This window comes from Petaurus breviceps, unplaced genomic scaffold (genome assembly GCF_028583685.1).
Source record: "Petaurus breviceps papuanus isolate PSGF00001 unplaced genomic scaffold, PetGlider_PUasm1.0 90919, whole genome shotgun sequence".
Classification (NCBI taxonomy): domain Eukaryota; kingdom Metazoa; phylum Chordata; class Mammalia; order Diprotodontia; family Petauridae; genus Petaurus; species Petaurus breviceps.
The window spans coordinates 8,504,045-8,522,591 of record NW_027187378.1 but is presented as its reverse complement, the minus strand read 5'-3'; the positions used below and the strand labels follow the sequence as shown (position 1 = coordinate 8,522,591).

The 18,547-nt window shown below is 36.0% G+C and overlaps 1 protein-coding gene across 10 annotated transcripts in view; it reads left to right on the top strand.

Annotated features, from left to right (window-relative positions):
* KIF16B (kinesin family member 16B) overlaps window positions 1-18,547 on the top strand; it is a 401,835-nt gene that overhangs the window by 215,593 nt on the left and 167,695 nt on the right. For all 10 annotated transcript variants that reach the window (XM_069075448.1, XM_069075446.1, XM_069075444.1 and 7 more), the window contains exons 16-17: window positions 13,839-13,921; window positions 15,898-15,986. In XM_069075448.1, the coding sequence (XP_068931549.1) occupies window positions 13,839-13,921; window positions 15,898-15,986 (172 nt within the window). The remainder of the gene's footprint in view (window positions 1-13,838; window positions 13,922-15,897; window positions 15,987-18,547) is intronic.

Below are 18,547 nucleotides of genomic sequence, written 5' to 3'. Positions count from 1 at the left end.
AACTTAGTATAAATATATATGGGATTTACTATATAGTATAGTATATAATATAGTATAGTATATGTTATAGTATAATATAGCATAGTACTTAGTATATAACTTAAAGAAACTTCTATTCTGAAGATAAAAAGATGCCTCCATTTTCAGTGATGAAAAAATTTGGAAATTTGGGGTTATAATCACAAATAGACGTTTGGGGGACATTGCCCTATATAGGGCCTGGTTTAAATCATTTACATTTTTAACTACTAGGGTTTAGGAGCCCATTATTATAAAATTCCTGCATATTATCCTGGAGTAATCTGAATTCAGTCGATTGAATTCCATTTTTCTTTCTTTTTTTAAAATTTGTGTTTTTGTATTACTGATTATTTTGAAACAATGGATTGTGTAACTGTTCTCTCCTGTCTCTTATACATCAGTAGTTTTTAACCTGAAACCTTAAAATAATTAATAATGAGCTTTGAATTCTTTTCTTTGAGAATATGTTTTTCTAATCTCATATTACTCCTCACTAGAAGAGTAAATAGTCCTTCTTTTGTGAAAAAAATTATTTTTCTTAGTAATCATTATCTTGGAGACTCAGAACTTCTATCCCCCTTTCTTAGTCAGTTTAGTTTCTTCAGAAGCACCTTAAGATCTAACCTAAATAGGTCTATTCCTGTTCATTGTGTTGCCCTGTGTTCCCTGTGGTCTTGGAAAATGTTGATTCCTCCCTATTGTCAAGACTGGTTATATGGAAATTAATTTCTCTTTAGCCAAGATTAAGTGACCTAAGTCAGGTACTCAAGATCCTCATTTTAATAGAGCCCACCTCCCAGTGTTTTGTCCAGTTGAAGTTGATTGGCACTCCTTGGGAACATCTACTCTTCAAAGGGCACAGTTTAGTCTAAGGTAGTTAGAGGAGGTTTGCATTAACATCTGGGAAATCAGGAAACAAGGAAATGATAGAGTACAGTGAAGGGTTTTTTTTTTTTTTTAAAGAATGGGGAGACTTGAGCATGTTTCAGGGTGGTAAACATGGAACACGTAGATAAGGGTAGGTTAGAGCAAGTTTGTATGATTAAGGCAATCTTCTGAAATAAAGGGGAGAGATCAATGGCACACTTTGACCTCGGTAAGGAAAGGAGAAGGATTCCCTTATTTTTGAGACTAGGGGAAAAGTGGAGAGAATGACACATAATGTCAAGGGGTTTTGAGATGAAGAGAGCAGGAGAAAAGGGAGTCGGCAAATTACCTCAGTTTTCTAAACAAGGTAAGAGTCCCCTTTTTAGCAGAGAGAGGGGTGGGTGGGGAGTATTGGTGGCATGAAAGAAAAGATTTTAGAACATCTGTGTGAGTAGTGAGATAGGGAATCAAGGAGAAATAAAATGATTGCCTTCTTGCAGTGAGGGCCAAGATAAAATTATATAACATCAAGTAGTATAATTATTTATTATTATTTTATTGGCTCAGATTGTTTTCTTCAACTAATGGGACTATGATAAACTGCCAGTAGTTCATATTACTCTGAAGAATAGAGTCACTCCTTGCTAAGGAGGATGCAGTTTCAGGAGAGGATAATGTTTAAATTATAGTCTTACCCTATATATATATATATATATATATATATAATACTGCTTCCACTGCTCTTGGTGAACTAACTCATATCTTAGATTTTCTTTATTTTCTTTTTTCATGTTGGTTACTAATCAAGAAGTTAGATAATGACATTCAGAATTCCTTTTTTTCAAAAAATTTCTTTTGATATCTGGAATACAACCACTAGAAAATATCCCTTCACTTGTTTTTTATTTTTTGTACTAAAGATGGTAGGTTTGAGAAGATTATAATGTCAATGAGAAATTCAGAAGAGTAAGAATGAAGGATGTCATCAAGGAATTGTATAACAGAAGGAGAAAGGTGACTGATCATATGACAAGAACAGGTGATAATAGGTGAACAAGAAGAGAGCTTCTCTCCTCCCCATTATGAACTTCTAGGAAAACATGGACAAGAATCCTTTATGCCGTGCTGCCTCTCCTAAGAGTAGTTAAGTTTAATCATATTAATGGATCCCATTGGTCTGCTTGTTTACTTATCATAGTCTTAGGGTTTCATATAATGTTTATTGTAGCTCTCCCATTGAATATTCATCTCTTATTTTTGAAGTATTATAGAAACCACAACTAGGGAATTTATACTGATGCACATTTGAATGTGTAATGTTTTTAGTGTTGAAATATATTTGCATTTATTAAACTACTTGGAAAGGGAGGGTAGGTGATTATCTTGAGTGTGGAGGTTAGGAGTCTTTTACATAATTCTCACCTCCTTGCTGGATGAATAGAAATCAGTGGGAGATTTTAGCAGGTTTTTGATGGTGACAAAAAAGGCAGTAGATCTTCAGTATAAAAGTAATCTGGCCAATAGTATATGTCAGCACCAAAAACTCTTTTTCCCACTTGAAAATACCACAAAAAAGGTCCTATCATTACATGAATATATACTTTCGTTAACTTTATTGAGTAGATCCTTCCCTTCCACACAGTATAGACTGGCTGTTTCAATGTGTACTACTGAATAGCTGTATCAATAATTTGTTAAGTGAAGGTTTGCTTATATAAATGAGAAATTTTGCCATATTCATTACCCCTTTTCTTTTTTCTTAGGCTTATCAGTTCTCATCTTACTGATTTTCTTTTTAGAATCTCACTTTCAGCTTTAAATTTCAGTCATTTGAGTTAAGGGGAAAAAAATCCAAAAAGTGAGCTTTTTGTAAACATTTGTTCTGAATGATGGAGAATATATTCCTAGGCAAAATATGTGATTTTTAGGGAGGAAATGGAATAAAGGAATGGGAAAGAATAGAAGAAACTGGAATCATAGGCATAGGGTCACATACAAGTTCAGTGAATTTGCTGTGGAGCAGAAGTGGGAGTCAGTAGATAGAATCAATAGATGAATAATGTAGATACAGAAATGAAGGATGAGGTAATATTTGTTTGGTCTAAAGGGAAATGGAAGACAAGTAATAATGAAGTTGCCTTGGTGAAAGTGAGATTTTACTAAGGCATTAGGGATAAGAAAGGATGAATTTTAAAAGACTATTGGAAGGAACAAAATAGTATGTCAATAACTAAAGTGTGTAGGAGGATGAAAATGAATAGTTGAAGCTGTTATTGATAGAGAATAAGCTTTACATTGGTGACAGAAAAAAAGTAACAGACTGCTATAGAGTGGAATGAATGAGGAGGGAAAAATAAGTTAGTAACATGACTTTCCTTGCTATAAATGATCTCTCCTAGGAAATAAATGAAACAGTTGGGGGAACTGCTATTCTGTAGTTAGTTTTGACCAACAAAGAAGAATTGATTTGTGAAGCTAAAGTGACAGGGATTTTGGGGGAAAGTGACCATATCATACTAGAGTTTATAATAGTTTTTTTTTTCCTTAAGGGATCACCAGTCATACTCATATAAACTCAAGATTTAAGGAAAGCAAATTTTAAAAAAAAGTCCATCAAAAACTAGCTTTTGCCTACAATGCATGGATTATAAAATGAGAAGATATGCCCCTAAGTGTACAGAGAAACAGATATTTAATAGATGTAAACAAAAATGTGAACTCAGCAGAAATGTGATCAATAGAAGTGATTACCAAGATAACTTGAGACAAAATAATTATACAGACACAAGCTTTGAATGGCTGAAGATAAGCATTTAGAGTAGTGTGACTAAGATAGGTTCTTATTACTTAATATTCCACCTTTGCTCTGAAATTAGTTAGCTACTCAATATGTAAGATTAAGTCATCATGAAATGATTACCCCTGACTGGTGATCTTTTCTGTGGCCATTTGGCTTTTGCTTAAAGTTAAAGAAGTTACATTTGTATATTAGAAACAATTCCTAGTTTCATGACTGGGTTGCTTCAAGTATAACATGATCCAGGGATGCCTCACCCAATGTTGGGATTTTGTCTCCTTTTGTACAAGTTAATGTATTGGTTTTGTCTGTCAAAACCCACCCGCTTGGATTTGGGTAAACATTTTTTAAAATATATATTTTAGAAAGAGAGGGCAATCTATTATTTTGTGTCTGTATACTGAAAGAACTTAAAAGATATGATTGCAAAATTAAAGCTATCTATAGTAATATGAAAAAATGCTCTAAGTCACTATTGATTAGAGAGATGCAAATCAAAACAACACTGAGGTATCACATCACACATATCAGGTTGGCTAACATGACAAAACAGGAAAATGATAAATGTTGGAGATAATGTGGGAAAGTTGGAACACTAATTCATTGTTGGTGGAGCTGTAAGCTGATCAACCATTCTGGAGAGCAGTTTGGAACTATGCCCAAAGGGCTATAAAAATGTGCATATCCTTTGACCCAGCCATACCACTTCTAGGCTATATCCCAAAGAGATCATAAATATGGGAAAAGGACAACCCACGTGTACAAAAATATTTATAGAAGATATTTTTATGGTGGCCAAGAACTGGAAATCTAGGGGATGTCCATCAATTGGGGAATGGCTGAACAAGTTGTGGTATATGAATGTAATGGAATACTACTGTGCTATAAGAAATGATGAGCAGGCAAACTTTAGAAAATCCTGGAAAGACTTATATGAACTGATGCTGAGTGAAGTGAGCAGAACCAGGACAACATTGTTCACAGAAACAGCCAGTGTGCAATGACTGATTTTGATAGACTTAGCCCTTCTCAGCAATACAAGGCCCTAAAACAATTCCAAAGGATGTTGATTATCAGCAAAATTCTAGAATGAAAATTTAGCAAATGTTTTCTGAGTGATTAGAAATGGGAGTGATGATTTCTATCGTGAATTCCAAGAACAAATCATAATCAAATTAAACTCATTATACTTTTTTGTAGAGTTATTAGTGTAATAGAACAAGAAATGGATATAGATATTTCAGTGATAAAAGTTCTCATCTTCTCTGTTTATTGACAAAATGAAACTATCTGGGCTTCATATTAGTGCAGTAGATGTATTTGTACCTGGGTGAACAACTATACCCCCAAAGTCTTTATGAGTGGAACCTTGACAGTATGGAGTAGGGGCCAGAAGTGTTGTTAATACAAGGTTCTTACCTTTATCCTGTCCTTTTAACTATTGTAATTATTGACTTGGATAAAGATATAAAGGGGAAACTTGTGCCTCTAAGGTGGGAAGGACTAATATCATGGGTGAGTCAATATCTTAAGATACTTTCACAGACTAGAATTATGGATAGAAAAAAGACAAAATGTAATAGGGAAAAGTTCTGTTAATCTCCTATAATGTAGCTGTTGACAAGAATCTTTTCCTCAAATGCAAGAGAAAGGAGGACCTGTCTTAACAATAGCTTATGAGAGAAATGCTTAGGGATTTTAATTGATCAAAATATCAGTATCTCAGTTGTGTTATATCACTACCAGAATCTTAAAGCAGTATTATGTTACAGAAATAGATGTATAGTATCTGGAAGAAGGGAGCTGATACTTATATTCTACATGATGTTGGTCAGATCCCATCTGGAGCATTGCAAATAATTTTGGGCTCCATGATTTTAAGGGGGACACTGACAAACTCAAGTGGGCCTAGATGACTTCTGGGATCTGTGTGATTTGAGAAATAATTAAATGAATGGTGTGTTTAACTGAGAAAAGAGAAAAAATTAGTTGGGAGGAAAGAGAGGGATAATATTTTTCACGTTTGAACATCTTTTAAAATAGTATTTTTTTCCAAGCTATGTATGAAGACAGTTTTTAGCATTAATTTTTTGACAAGATTTTGAGTTCCAAATTTTTCTCCCTCTCTCCTTCCCCTTCCCTACTTACTAAAATGGCAGACAATTTGATATATGTTATACATATGCTATCATGTAAAACATATTTCAATATTAATCACAGTTGTGAAAAAATAGATCAAAAGAAAAAAACATGTAAAAGAACGAAAAAAGTGAAAAAAAGATGCTTCAATCTGCATTGAGTTCGTCAGTTCTTTATCGGGATGTCAGTAGCATTTTTCTTTGTAAGTCCTTTATACTTGTCTTGGATCATTGTGACACTGAGAAAAGGTGAGTCATTCATAGTTGATCATCACACAGTGTTGCTGATAGTGTGTACGTTTTCCTGGTTCTGCTCATTTCACTTTCTATCAGTTTGTACAAGTATTTCTAGGTTTTTCTGAAATCTGCCTGCTCAGTCATTTATTACACAATTTCTTATTACACGTTAGTATTCCATTAATTCATATACCATACCTTGTTCAGCCATTTCCCAACTGATGGGCATCCCTTCAGTTTCTGAAATTTGCCACTACAAAAAGGGCTGCTACAAATTTTTTTGTACATATAGGTCTTTTCCCCTTTTTTATGATCTCTTTAGTATACAGACCAGTTAGTTGTATTGCTAGACCAAAGGGTATGCACAATTTTATAGCTCTTTGGGCATAATTCCAAAATGCTCTCCAGAATAGTTGGATCAGTTCGCAATTCCACCAGCAGTGCATTAGTGTCCCAATTTTCCCACATCCTCTCCAACATTTTTAATTTTCTTTTTTTTATTATATTAGCCAGTCTGATAGCTGTGGAATGCTACCTAAGAATTGTTTTAATCTGCATTTCTCTAATCAAAGGTGAAGTAATATTAATACTAAATATATATGCAACAAGCAGTATAGCATCCATATTTTTAGAGGGAAAGTTAAGTGAGTTGAAGGAAGAAACAGATAGCAAAACTATACTAATGAGGGACCTTAACTATCCTCTCTCAGAACTCGACAAATCCAACAAAAAATAAACAAATAGGAAATGAAGGAGGTGACAGATTTATAGAGAATGGAAGAATTCATGCTCAAACAAGTGACAGAAAGCATTACAAAAAGTAAAATAGATCATTTTGATTATATGAAATTAGAAAGCTTTTGCACAAACAAAACCAATGCAACTAATATACTAGGAAAGCAGAAATCTGGGAAACAAACTTAATGACAAACATCTCTGATAAAGGCCTCATTTCTCAAATATATAGAGAACTAAGTGAAATTTATAAGAATACAAGCCAGTCCCCAATTGATAAATGGTCAAAGGATATGAACAGGCAGTTTTCAGATGAAGAAATCAAAGCTTTACTTGAGACCTGATATTGGAGATCAATTTTTTTGTTCAACTCTGATCTTCTGAAAGCTTGAAATCCTTCTATTTCAATGAATGTCAGTTCTTTCCCTTGCGCTCAGTTTCACTGGGTAGGTGATTCTTGACTATAGTCCTAGTTCCTTTGCTTTCTAGAATATCATGTTCTTTGACCTCCGTTTAATGTTACAGCTGCTAAATCCTATGTAATCCTGATTATGGCTTGCTGATATTTGAGTTGTTTGTTTATTTTTTTCTGGCCACCTCTAGTACTTTTTCTTTGACCTTATAGTTCTGAAAAATTTGGTTATAATGTTCCTTGAGTTTTTATTTTGGGATCTCTTTCTTGAGGTGATTGGTGGATTCTTTCGATGCCTGTTTTGCCCTCTGGTTCCAGGATATCAGGGCAGTTTTCCTTGATAGTTTCTTGAATGATGCTGTCCAGGTCCTCCTTTTGATCATGGCTTTCACGTAGTCTAGTGATTCTGACATTTATCTCTCCTGGATCTATTTTCCAGGTCAGTTCTGTTTTACCCATGAGGTATTTTAAATTTTCTTATATTTTTTTTATTCTCTTGAATTTGATTGATTATTGATGTCCCATATAGTCTTTAGCTTCCACTTGCCCAATTCCAACTTTTAAGGAGTTATTTTCCTCAGTTAGCTTTTATATTTCCCTTTCTATTTGGCCAGTTGTGCTTTTAAGAAGTTTTCTTCAATGGATTTTTGTATCTCCTTTTATTTTTAGCTAATTCTACCATTTAAGCAGTTGTTTTCTTTTTCCAAGCTGTTGACTCTTTTTTCTTAATTCTCTTGTATCACTCTCATTTCTTTCCCCAATTTTTCTTCTACTTCTTTTATATGATTTTTAAGCTCCTTTTTGAGCTCCTGTGCATTCTTTCTTTTAAGATCATTTCCTGTGATCTTAATTTAGAATTTTGCCTATAGGTGTTTTAACACTGTTGTCCTCTTCTCAGTTTGTGTCTTGATCTTCCCTGTCACCATAATCACCTTCTGTGGTCAGATTTTTTTTTTTTATTATGTTTTGCTGTTTTTTCCTTTCTGTTAAATTTAAACTTTGCTCCCATGGTAGAAGGGGCGTTGTCTCAGGCTTCTTGTGCTAGTGGTTGGATTGAGTATTTACCAGGTGCTGCACTGATGTTGCTCTGAGGCCCACAGAGGACCCTCTTGTCTGGTGCTGGGCTGAGGGGGTGGGGTAGAGTGGAGAGTGACTGAGGGTGCTGGAGGCCATAGGGTTCTGGCTGTTTATCTGGTGCTGAGCCAGGGTCCCAGTGCTGGTGTCTGTCATGTGCTGATTCTGATGGGGGTGTTTCTGCATTTTCCTGGGGCTACACTGCCCATGTGGTGTTCTGGCCCCTAGCTTCTGTCTGTTTGCCCATGTGGTTCTCAGAGCTGGAGTCTGCCTGTTCCCTTAGTTATCCTGAGGCATGTGGGAAGTTCGGGTGTTGGTGTTTGCCTGCTCCACTGCACTGGAGCTCAGGGCCTACTGGTTTGCCGAGGTGGGGCTTGCTGGGACTTCCTGTCCTGAATTGTATTCCCCTTTTGCTCAAATGAGACAGACCTTTCCTGCCAGTCTTCCAGATTTCTTGAGTTAAAAGATTGTTTCACTCCATCTTTTTGCTTATTCTGCTCTTCCAGGGTTTGTTTGGGGGTGCTATTTTATGAATATGGGAGCATTATGGTGATTTTCTGCTTACTCTGCCATCCTGGCTCCTGGAAGTCTTGAACATCTTTCATATAGAAAAGGATTCTGTAGTTCTAAACTAAGTTCTAAACTAAAAGTTCTGTAGTTCTAAACTAACAAGGAAATTATTAGAATAGTCAACTTTCTAAAAATACAATGTTTTGACTTTGGAGATAGATAATGGCAACCTAATTACTAGAAGTATTCAGTCACAGCTTAGGTTACGTCAGGGATGTTGTATAAATGATAAAAAATATCATTTATATTTGATAGGAGTTCAGGTTAGATGACTTCCAAGGCCCGTGCTAACTCCAGGATTTAAACAAAAATACTTTGGTACCATTGCTAGTTTCAGTTTTCTAGGAGATTGTGTTCCAAAAATTCATTTATAAATTTGTGGTATGGAACTTGAGACTCATTTCACTCCTCAAAACAATGCTTATATAACCCATAGTGTAGGTACAGTGTGCTATTAATATAACTCTCTTGTGTTCTAGGTCCTGGGAGTGAGGAAGATGAAGGAGAAGGAATTCAATTTAGATCACCAAACATTTATTAAGTGCCTGCTGTGTGCTAAATGAAACAGTCCATGTTCTTAAGAAGCTTAATTTCTAGTATGTGAGAAAATACATATACATATAAGTCTAATGTGGTGGCGGAACAATAGACATACAATTGAATACAAAGTCTATACAAAATTATTTTCTTCTTATTTTCACAGTGAAAAGATTTGACCTAAGTCAGATTTTGACATGGGTGAAATCAGGAACTGTGTTTAATTTTGTCTTTGTATCCCTAGCACTTAGCTCAGTGCTGGGCATATAATAGGCACTTAATAAATGCTTGTTGACTGGTTGATTAGGCACCATTCCACCTTTCCTTTTCTATACCTTTCCTATTTCTGGATATCTCTAATCTTCAATATATTTATGGCATTCTGAGCCATTCAGTGAAGTAGCTATATTTGAGAGGGGGTAAGTTAGATAAGAGAATTAAAAGGACCTGGCAGCTTATCTAATGTGTGGAGTGAGAGAGGAAAGAATGACCGGCAGAATAATTAAATAATTAAAAGAAATAGAGAAATTAGGAAAGAAATTCCTAGCAATTCAGTCTGGACTGTGTTAATTTTGTTAGTAGTACATACAGGCAATTGGAAATGTGACTGGAACTCTAGAGAGAGGATTGGGATGGAGTATTTTGACTTAGAAAAATAATCTCTATTGAGGTGATATTTAAATCTATAAGGACAGATGGAGATCATCTCAGGAAGCCTGTAGATATATGGGGGAGGACTGAGGCTAGAATCTTGGGGGATACACTCATATGAGGGGCAGGAAAAGGATGAGAAATTAGCAATTTATCCCAGAACTCAAGGGAAGGATACAATTACCAAGAAAAAGGTGATGATCAGCAGTATCAAGTACTTGCAAGATCAGGGAGAGCAAAGACAGAAAAATGCCATTGTATTAAGTCATTTGAGAGAATTATAGCAAGAGTGGATTAGTGAACAGAGCTGAGATAGTGGAGTAAGGTCTTCTTTTTAGAGTGCAGGATCAGGAAAAAGTGAGACTAAAGCCTTATGAAGAGATTTGAATAGTTGATTTGGGAATGTTAAGTCAAGTTAGTAAGCATTTATTAGAAGTGTACTATGTGCCTGGCCCTGTGCTAAGTGTAAGGCTATATGAAGAAAAAAAAAGCAGCCCCTTGATATCAAAGATCTCATTTTAATGGAGGAGGCAACCTGGGAGCAACAATGTATAGATATGCTGTATACAGGATAAATTGGAGTAATCATTAGAGACAAGGCCGTAGAATTAAGGAGGATTGGGAAAGGCTTCCAGAGGTGTCACTACTCATGGATAAAATCCCAAATGCAACTCTGAAGTGCCTGCCAAAACAGATTAAAATATAATTGGGAAATTTTAACAAAATAAAAATAAAGCATGAAGTAATTGATTTGTTTCAGTCATGTCTAACTCTTCATGACCCTATTTGGGATTTCCTTGGCAAAGATACTGGAGTGATTTGCCATTTCCTTCTTCAGCTCATTTTATAGCTAAGGATAAGTGACTTACCCAGGGTTACAAAGCTAGTAAGTGTCCAAGGTCAAATTTGACCTCAGAAAGATGAGTCTTCCTGACTTCAGGCCCAGCACTCTATCCACTGTGCCACCTAACTGGTGAAACTATGATGTAGATAATGTTAATTTGTAGTTTTCTACCTCAGTATGCTGTGGACAGGTTTCCATTCCTAATTTGAGTTTGACACCACTGCTTAGAAGGCAAAATTTTAGAAACTGTCAAAGCACAATATTATCAAATTTAGTTTTTGTTGAATTTTCGTTCTTGTTCTATCTATTCAAGGATGATCAAATGAAATGGAAACTAGCATCAGAGCATGTCTTTGCCACCAAAAATGTACCTTCAGTGTGTTTATTTCAGTGTAGATAAATATTCAAGATACATTTTAAACTTGAGGGATCATTAACACATATACAAACCAATTTGCCATTGAAGGAAGTAGGAGATGGAAATGAAAACCTTTTCCTGGGCCTTTGTATATAGGAAGTACTTAGATGAGTTCTGTTTTTCAAGTTACTGTCTTCTCTCAGAGACAATCTTCCTTCTCCCTGACAATTATGAAACAGTGAGTTTATGTAATATTGGAAATTGAGCATTCCAAAGCCAGTGAAATGCAGAGCAAAGAGCTTATGGAACACCTATAAGCCTGTTGCATTTCTCTAGTGAGTTAGTTTTTTTTTTTCCTGAATACTTAGGCATCATTGAGCTTTGTGACAAACTGTTTAGAAAAGACTAATCTTAAAACTCTTCATTATGTGTATCCTCAGACTCGAATATGAAAAATAATTTTAGCAACTAGCATAGCAGGTATTTTCACGTATCTGTTTTCAGTAGGGGAGAAAGAGGGAGCATTATTAGAAAAATGAACACTTCCCCCTTGTAGTTTGTGGAGCTTAACTTCCATATTCCACAGATGAAATTGATCATATTAAATATTATTGCTCCACATAAAGTGTTAAAGATGGTCACATTTTCAGTTTTTCTCTTTCTGTCCACGTTGTAAAATCCAAAATTAGAAGCCAAACATGATATCAAAACTCAATTGAATTTTACCTAAACACAAAAGTGTTTCTTTTTCTTCAGCTTTCTCTTTGCATCTTTTTTTTTTAAAGTGGAATTTACATGTATATTTTCAGATAGTTTATAAATTCAAAGCAGTCACTGGAAGAGAAATATATTTTTAATCAGCAGTCAAGCATTTATTAAGTGCCTTTTGTGTACCAGGCACTGTTCTACAAATGAAGTAGTCCAGTCTCTGGTCACAAGGAAGTTACAGTCTATTAGGGGAAACAACAAACACATGTGTAAGCATATGCAAAATAAATACAAAGTAGTTAGAGAAGGCACAATATGTATATTTTCCTATGGGCTAAACTTTGTTCCTGTTTTACAGAAAGTCCCTTCACTGTGATTAATCAGATTCACAATTAACCAAGGAATATTTCATTTAACTTTAACTCTTGAAGGCCCCTTAGAGCTCATATCAGTCCAAACTCCTTTTTTCTTACAGATGAGGAAACTAAGGTCCAGAGAAACAAAATGATTTGTCCAAGATTATACATTAGGTTAGTGGCAGAACCAGAGCCAGAGCCTAATTCATTCAGCTTTCAGGTTCAGCTCTCCTTTGATCATACCCTACTGTGTCCAACATCATGTAAATACCATAGTTTTTCTTGAACCAGTAGCTTACAGGGGAAAGATAAAAGAGATAGCTTGCAGCAACTTGGGAGCTTTGCTTTTTGGGGGAAGCTTGTTTTGTACATTTTCTGAGACATGTGATTCATAGTAATTCTTGATGGCCTAAAATGCCATGAAATATGTGAGTGAAATGACATTCCATTTTTCCCATTAATATTTCAATAATAAACATAAGGATTCTACAGAACTTGTATGTCTGGGAATTTCAGTAACAACAACAAAAAAGAATCAGATTAGCTGTAGTTAATTACTGGATTTTGACACAATTGATTATTGTTTTTATGTGTTATAAATATACATAGTTTTGGTGAATTGTATTAGTAAGTGAAGGAAGTGTTTAATTTTTTTAAAGTTCAGTTGATACCTTTTATTTTTATGTCACAGTTATTTCTGGATTTACCCCTCTCGCCACCCTCACCTATTGTGGTGGTGGTTTTATAAAGTAATCTATTCTTGTAGGAAAGAAAAAAAGTGATTAAACCAAACTAGCCTGATGAAATGGTGTGTGTACTCTTCCACAAGAGAGTCCCCCTACCTCTCCCTGAAATTAAGGAGATGCATTTCTTCTCTTTTCCACCATTTTTCAACTTAGTTTCCTTGTTTCTTTTTGTTTATGTTTTTGTGATTATTACATTTATGATTATTGCATACACTGTTTTCTTGGTTCTATGTACATGACTCTCCAAGTTCATTTAATTTTTCTAATATTTCTCTGACTTTCTTATAATTTCTTATAGTATAGTAATTATTCCATTATGTTTCTATGGTACAGTTTATTTAGCCATTTCTCAGTTGATGGGCACCCACTTTGTTTCCAGTTCTTTGCTACCAAAAAAACAAAACATAAAATTGTTGGCATCTTTCTCATTGTCCACAAAATAAATTTTGACCAGTTAAAAGTCTACTTGATTAATAGATACCAAGTGTTAAAAACCATAACATTCATTATATGACAGTGCCTTAGATATATCATTTCTCTCACACATAGCCATAATCCATTACCATTTAGAAGTATAAAAACCATTCAGAGCTTTTAAATATAACAAAATCTTTACATTTTTATAAGGTTTTATAAGTTAAATTACAAAAAAAGAGAAAAATGTTTTCTCTCTTTTGATCATTAACTGGAGATTTGTGTTTCAGTTGTAGAAATCTGATTTCAGATGCTGCCAGCTAAATGTATGAGTCATGGTTGAATGTTAATAATGACATGTATATTTTCTTAGGTGCCGTTATACTTCTCGGGAGAACCAACATGTTTCGCTTTAACCACCCCAAGGAGGCTGCCAAACTTAGGGAAAAGAGAAAGGTGAGAGAAATTAAGTTAATTACAGGCAAAACATTGTGACTGGGCTGAATTTTGGAGATGCTTGTTATCTCCTAGGTGTCAGAGCCACTTGCAAAGTCAAGGAGGGGAGCATGTGGAAGCGGGGACCTGTGTCTCTTTTTCTGTGAGGCAGTGCTGATCTTAGGGGTTTTCTTTTTCTGGCTCTTTCTTATTTGGGGAGAATGATAGATATCATGTAGAGCAGTAGTCAAAGCACACCAAAACCCCTATAATTCGGCTCTTCATAATGGCCCAAATTTCATCAGGGGCATTACTTGTTCTTTTGTGCAAAACATGGGAATCCCATGGGTACACTAGATCATCCCCTCCTGATTTCATGCAGTTACTCAGTAGACATGTGTTATGCACTTACTGTGTGCCAGGCATCATACTCAGAGCTGGGGTTACAAAGAATGGCAAAAGACAGTCCCTGCTCTCAAGAAGCTGATGAAGGAAACAACATGAAGACAACTGTGTATGAACAAGAGATATACAGGAAAAATTGAAAATAATCCATAGAATGAAAACACTGGCATCACAGACATAAGAAAAGCTTCTTATAGAATGAATTTTTTTTTGGAGGAGGGAAGGTAAGGCAATTGGGGTTAAGTGACTTGCCCAAGGTCACACAGCTAGTAAGTGTGATCAAGTGTCTGAGGTGGAATTTGAACTCAGGTCCTCCTGACTCCAGGGCTGGTGCTCTATTCACTGTACCACCTAGCTGCAGGTGAAAAAAAAAAAGATGGCATTTTAACTGGGGCTTGAAGGAAGCCAGGAATTCCAGGAGGTAGAGATGGGAAAGTAGAGAATTCCAAGCATGGGGGAGAGCCAGTGGAAATGCCCAGAATCTTGAGTGGGAGATTATGTGGGCTGGGAGGGATAATAAGGTGTGAGAAGCCTGGGAAGGTAGAGGAAGGGCCAGGTTGTGAAAGGCTTTGAATGACAAACATGATAGTATATTTGATCATGGGGCTGATAGGGAGTCATTGGAATTTATTGGCTGATATTATCTGAACATTAGAAAGATTCATTTGATGTCAAATGATTAGTGGTCTCAAGTAGGGAGATGGTTGAGGCAGGGAAACCAACCAGCAGACTGTTGCAGTAATGGAAGCAGTCTGTCCTCTCCTGGACAGATCGTACACTGAAAACTATAGTGGCTTTGGAGTCAGCAAGCCTGGGGATGTGTCTCAGCTTTACTGCTTATCTCTTGATAACCTATGTGGCAAGTTGCCCTACGTCTCAGTTCTTCATTTGTGCAATTAGGCTGTGTGACTAGATGGCCTTCCAGCTCCCAAATCTAACTTTAGGATCTTATGATTTAACCCTCCCCCCATCTTTATTCTGAGTATTGTGAGGAATTTTCCAATCCACAGAGTCCTCTGTAATCTGTCCTGTGGAATACCAAGTGCCTACTTTAATGATTCTGGAAAATTTGGTTTGGAAAGTATTTACATACAGGCATGCATCATTTCTGTGCCCCATATATATCAATACTTTTAATTCTAAAAAGGAAAATATATTTGTGCCTTTCCCTGAAAGTCTTTTTTGTGGCATGGAGATGTCCTGGTCTTCTTGAAGACTCTTGCCAGCAGAATGTGTCAGCTCTGGAAGGTTTGACCAAACTGGGAAAGCTTTTGATGGCCTAGAGATGGATTGTGTCTGATGACCAAGGACCAGCCAAGCTAAATAGAGAGGCTTCTCAGTACCGCTCATTGGCCTCCAGGTGATAGTTTTTTTCAGATATAACAGCTCACTTAGACTTTTCCCTCAGGCATGGAGAAACTGCATTCTGCCTTGGGCCAACCAGTACTACCAAGAAAATAAAAACTTCTCCACGTGTGATAGTTCTCACTTGTATGCATGGTTTCAGCAATAAAAAGACTGTTTAGATAATATACATACTAGGTTTTGATTATTGAAAAAGTTAACAGACCTGCTTTGTCCTCTGTTCTTAGAGTGGACTTTTGTCTTCCTTCAGTTTGTCAATGACTGACCTCTCAAAGTCATGTGAGAATCTCTCAGCTGTCATGTTGTATAACCCAGGGTAAGTGATTATCAGAGTTACAGTTTCGATTATTAATTCCAATATTATTTTGAGTATTATGGGGTTATCTTCAGTTTTTTAGCAGTTGAGATAAGAATGTTGAATATATTTTCCTAGGTTCCAATGCAGGAATACATAAAATACTAAAACCAGTATTTACCTTTTGAGAAACAATGAGGACAAGAACAATGATTGAATAAATTGACTTAAAAACTTTATAATTATGGTCAAATCATTGAATTTCTCTAGGCCTCAGTGTCCTCACTTGTAAAGTGGAAAAAAAAAAAACAATCTTTTCTGTGCCTGAAAGCAAAGGATGATGTCTTGAGAGCTCTTTTATTTCTAAGATCCAGGGCTCTATGAGTCTGAATCTTCTTGCCCATCAGAAATCATGTAATTCTAAGATACTCCAACACAGAATATTTGAGCTAAATCTTGTAGTGAATGAGTGTCCCAGAGGATCTGATAGGCATTCATGAAGTAGCTTATTTATCTATGAGATCTAGATCAGCAAACCTAAAAAATACTAATCTGGAGGCTCCCAGCTATGTTTGCTTTTGGAAGTCATGAAAGACCAACTTAGTTCTTCACACAGAAATTAATTTAGTGCTCAGAGGCCCCATAGAAGAAATGACTTACCTAATAATGGCTAACAAGGAGTATGAGTGTTAGACTAGTAAATGTACTTGTATAGTGGAATTTAAAGTAGTTAGGGACATTAGGAATCGTCCATTCCATCCATTATCCCAGGTGAAACAGCCATTTTGTCAGGGTTGGGATTGTAATTCAGGCTTTCTGATATCTAATCCAATACATTTTCTCTTATCTTTGGTAAAAGATTTGCTGCCTGGGAATATCAGGCTAGTTATCAGTGACTGACTTCTCAAAGAAAACCAGAAATAGCTCCTTGGATGTATAACTTGTTATTTAGTGGTCTAGGTTTGTGTTTTAGTACAATTGCTATAAAGTAAGCTTATATCGCTGATGTTTGAGAGTGTGTGCATATGGTTAGATGAGTGATAATTTTTGAAGGGACTTGCTGCTATGGTAGTTACATCTTTTAAATTTATTGGAACAGTTCTAGAAAATGTGTCATCTTATGACTGAGATAAAATAGTTTACAAGGTTGCTTTGTTTAAATATTAACAATCAGTAGGGAGAACTCCAGTTTAAATATTCCATCCATGTCTGTTTAATATTATTTAACTAAATTAATGATTCTGACTGCTATATTAGAACTTTCCCAAATCTATATGGAACATGGGACTACTTGTCTTGTCTAAACATTACCCTATATCATTATTGCCACTTTCAGTGTGTTTGTTACTTCTAGTGAATTCTAGTAGTTTAACTTGGTTTCAGCATTTTGAGAATCAGGAAGTTTATTAATAAACCTTATTCTACTTTATCTTTCCATCCAATCAAGATCTGACTGTGTGCCTTGGAAGATGTCTAAAAGCAACTTTTGTACACAAGAATATGTGCTTTAAAATACTGCCTAATTGTTAGTATTCTTCAAAAAAAGGTCATCCTCCCAAATGCCCCAACTTTTCATATTGATGAAATTCCAAGGCAGAAACTTAGTTCAATAATTCAGCATCATTCTGGTAAAGGTTATTATCAAGTAATGTCCCCAGGTTCAAGACTGTCTATTATCAAGGAATTCCACACATAGTGTCTAGGGAAGGAAACTCTGAAGTGGGATATTTGAAAGAAAACAGTTCAGGTCAGTGGCTAATCTCCAAAGTCATACCCATTACTACTACTTTCTCCTAACCACTTTTTTTGGGGGGGCTTTTTGGAGGGCAATTGGGGTTAAGTGACTTGCCCAAGGTCACATGGCTAGTTTTTGTGTTAAGTGTCTGAGATCGGATTTGAACTCAGGTCTTCCTGACTCCAGGGCCAGTGCTCTGTTCACTGCGCCACCTAGCCACCCAATCCTAACCACTTTTTGAACTTGCAGAGAAAGGGAAAGACCATATGCTGTGCCCTGTACTAAGTGCCAGAGATACAAATACAATAGCAGGGCAATACTTGTTCTTCAGGAGTTTATGTTCTGTTTGATAGCTGCATATGGGTTTGGCTTCATGGTATATGGCTAGGCCAGGAGCTATTTAGGATCCAGTAAGTAAAGAAGTAGTTAGATGATGAGGCTTGGAGGATAATCCCTGTGTTGATTTAGGTTCCAAGTGATTTCCAAAAGAAGTGGGCCTGTAGGGAGGGGATGGGAGCCTGGTTCAGCATCCAGCCCAGAGGGAGTGTGTAGTTCTTGGTAGGAGCTTGACTGTGAGAATTGGAGTGAAGAAGAGGAAGGTCCTGTATTCCCCATATTAGTGGTGGCTGATAGTACTCTCATGGTTTGATAGACTAGGGGAAGTTTGTCATAGTGTCAGATCATAAGATTGTAAATTTAGGCCTTCAAATGACCTTAGAGAGAATTAAGTTTATCCCCCAGACCTCATATCCATTTACAGATAACAAAACTGATAAACAGATTAAATTGACTTGACCAGGGTTACATAGCTAGTCAGTGTTTCAGGCAGAATTTAAACACAGGCCTC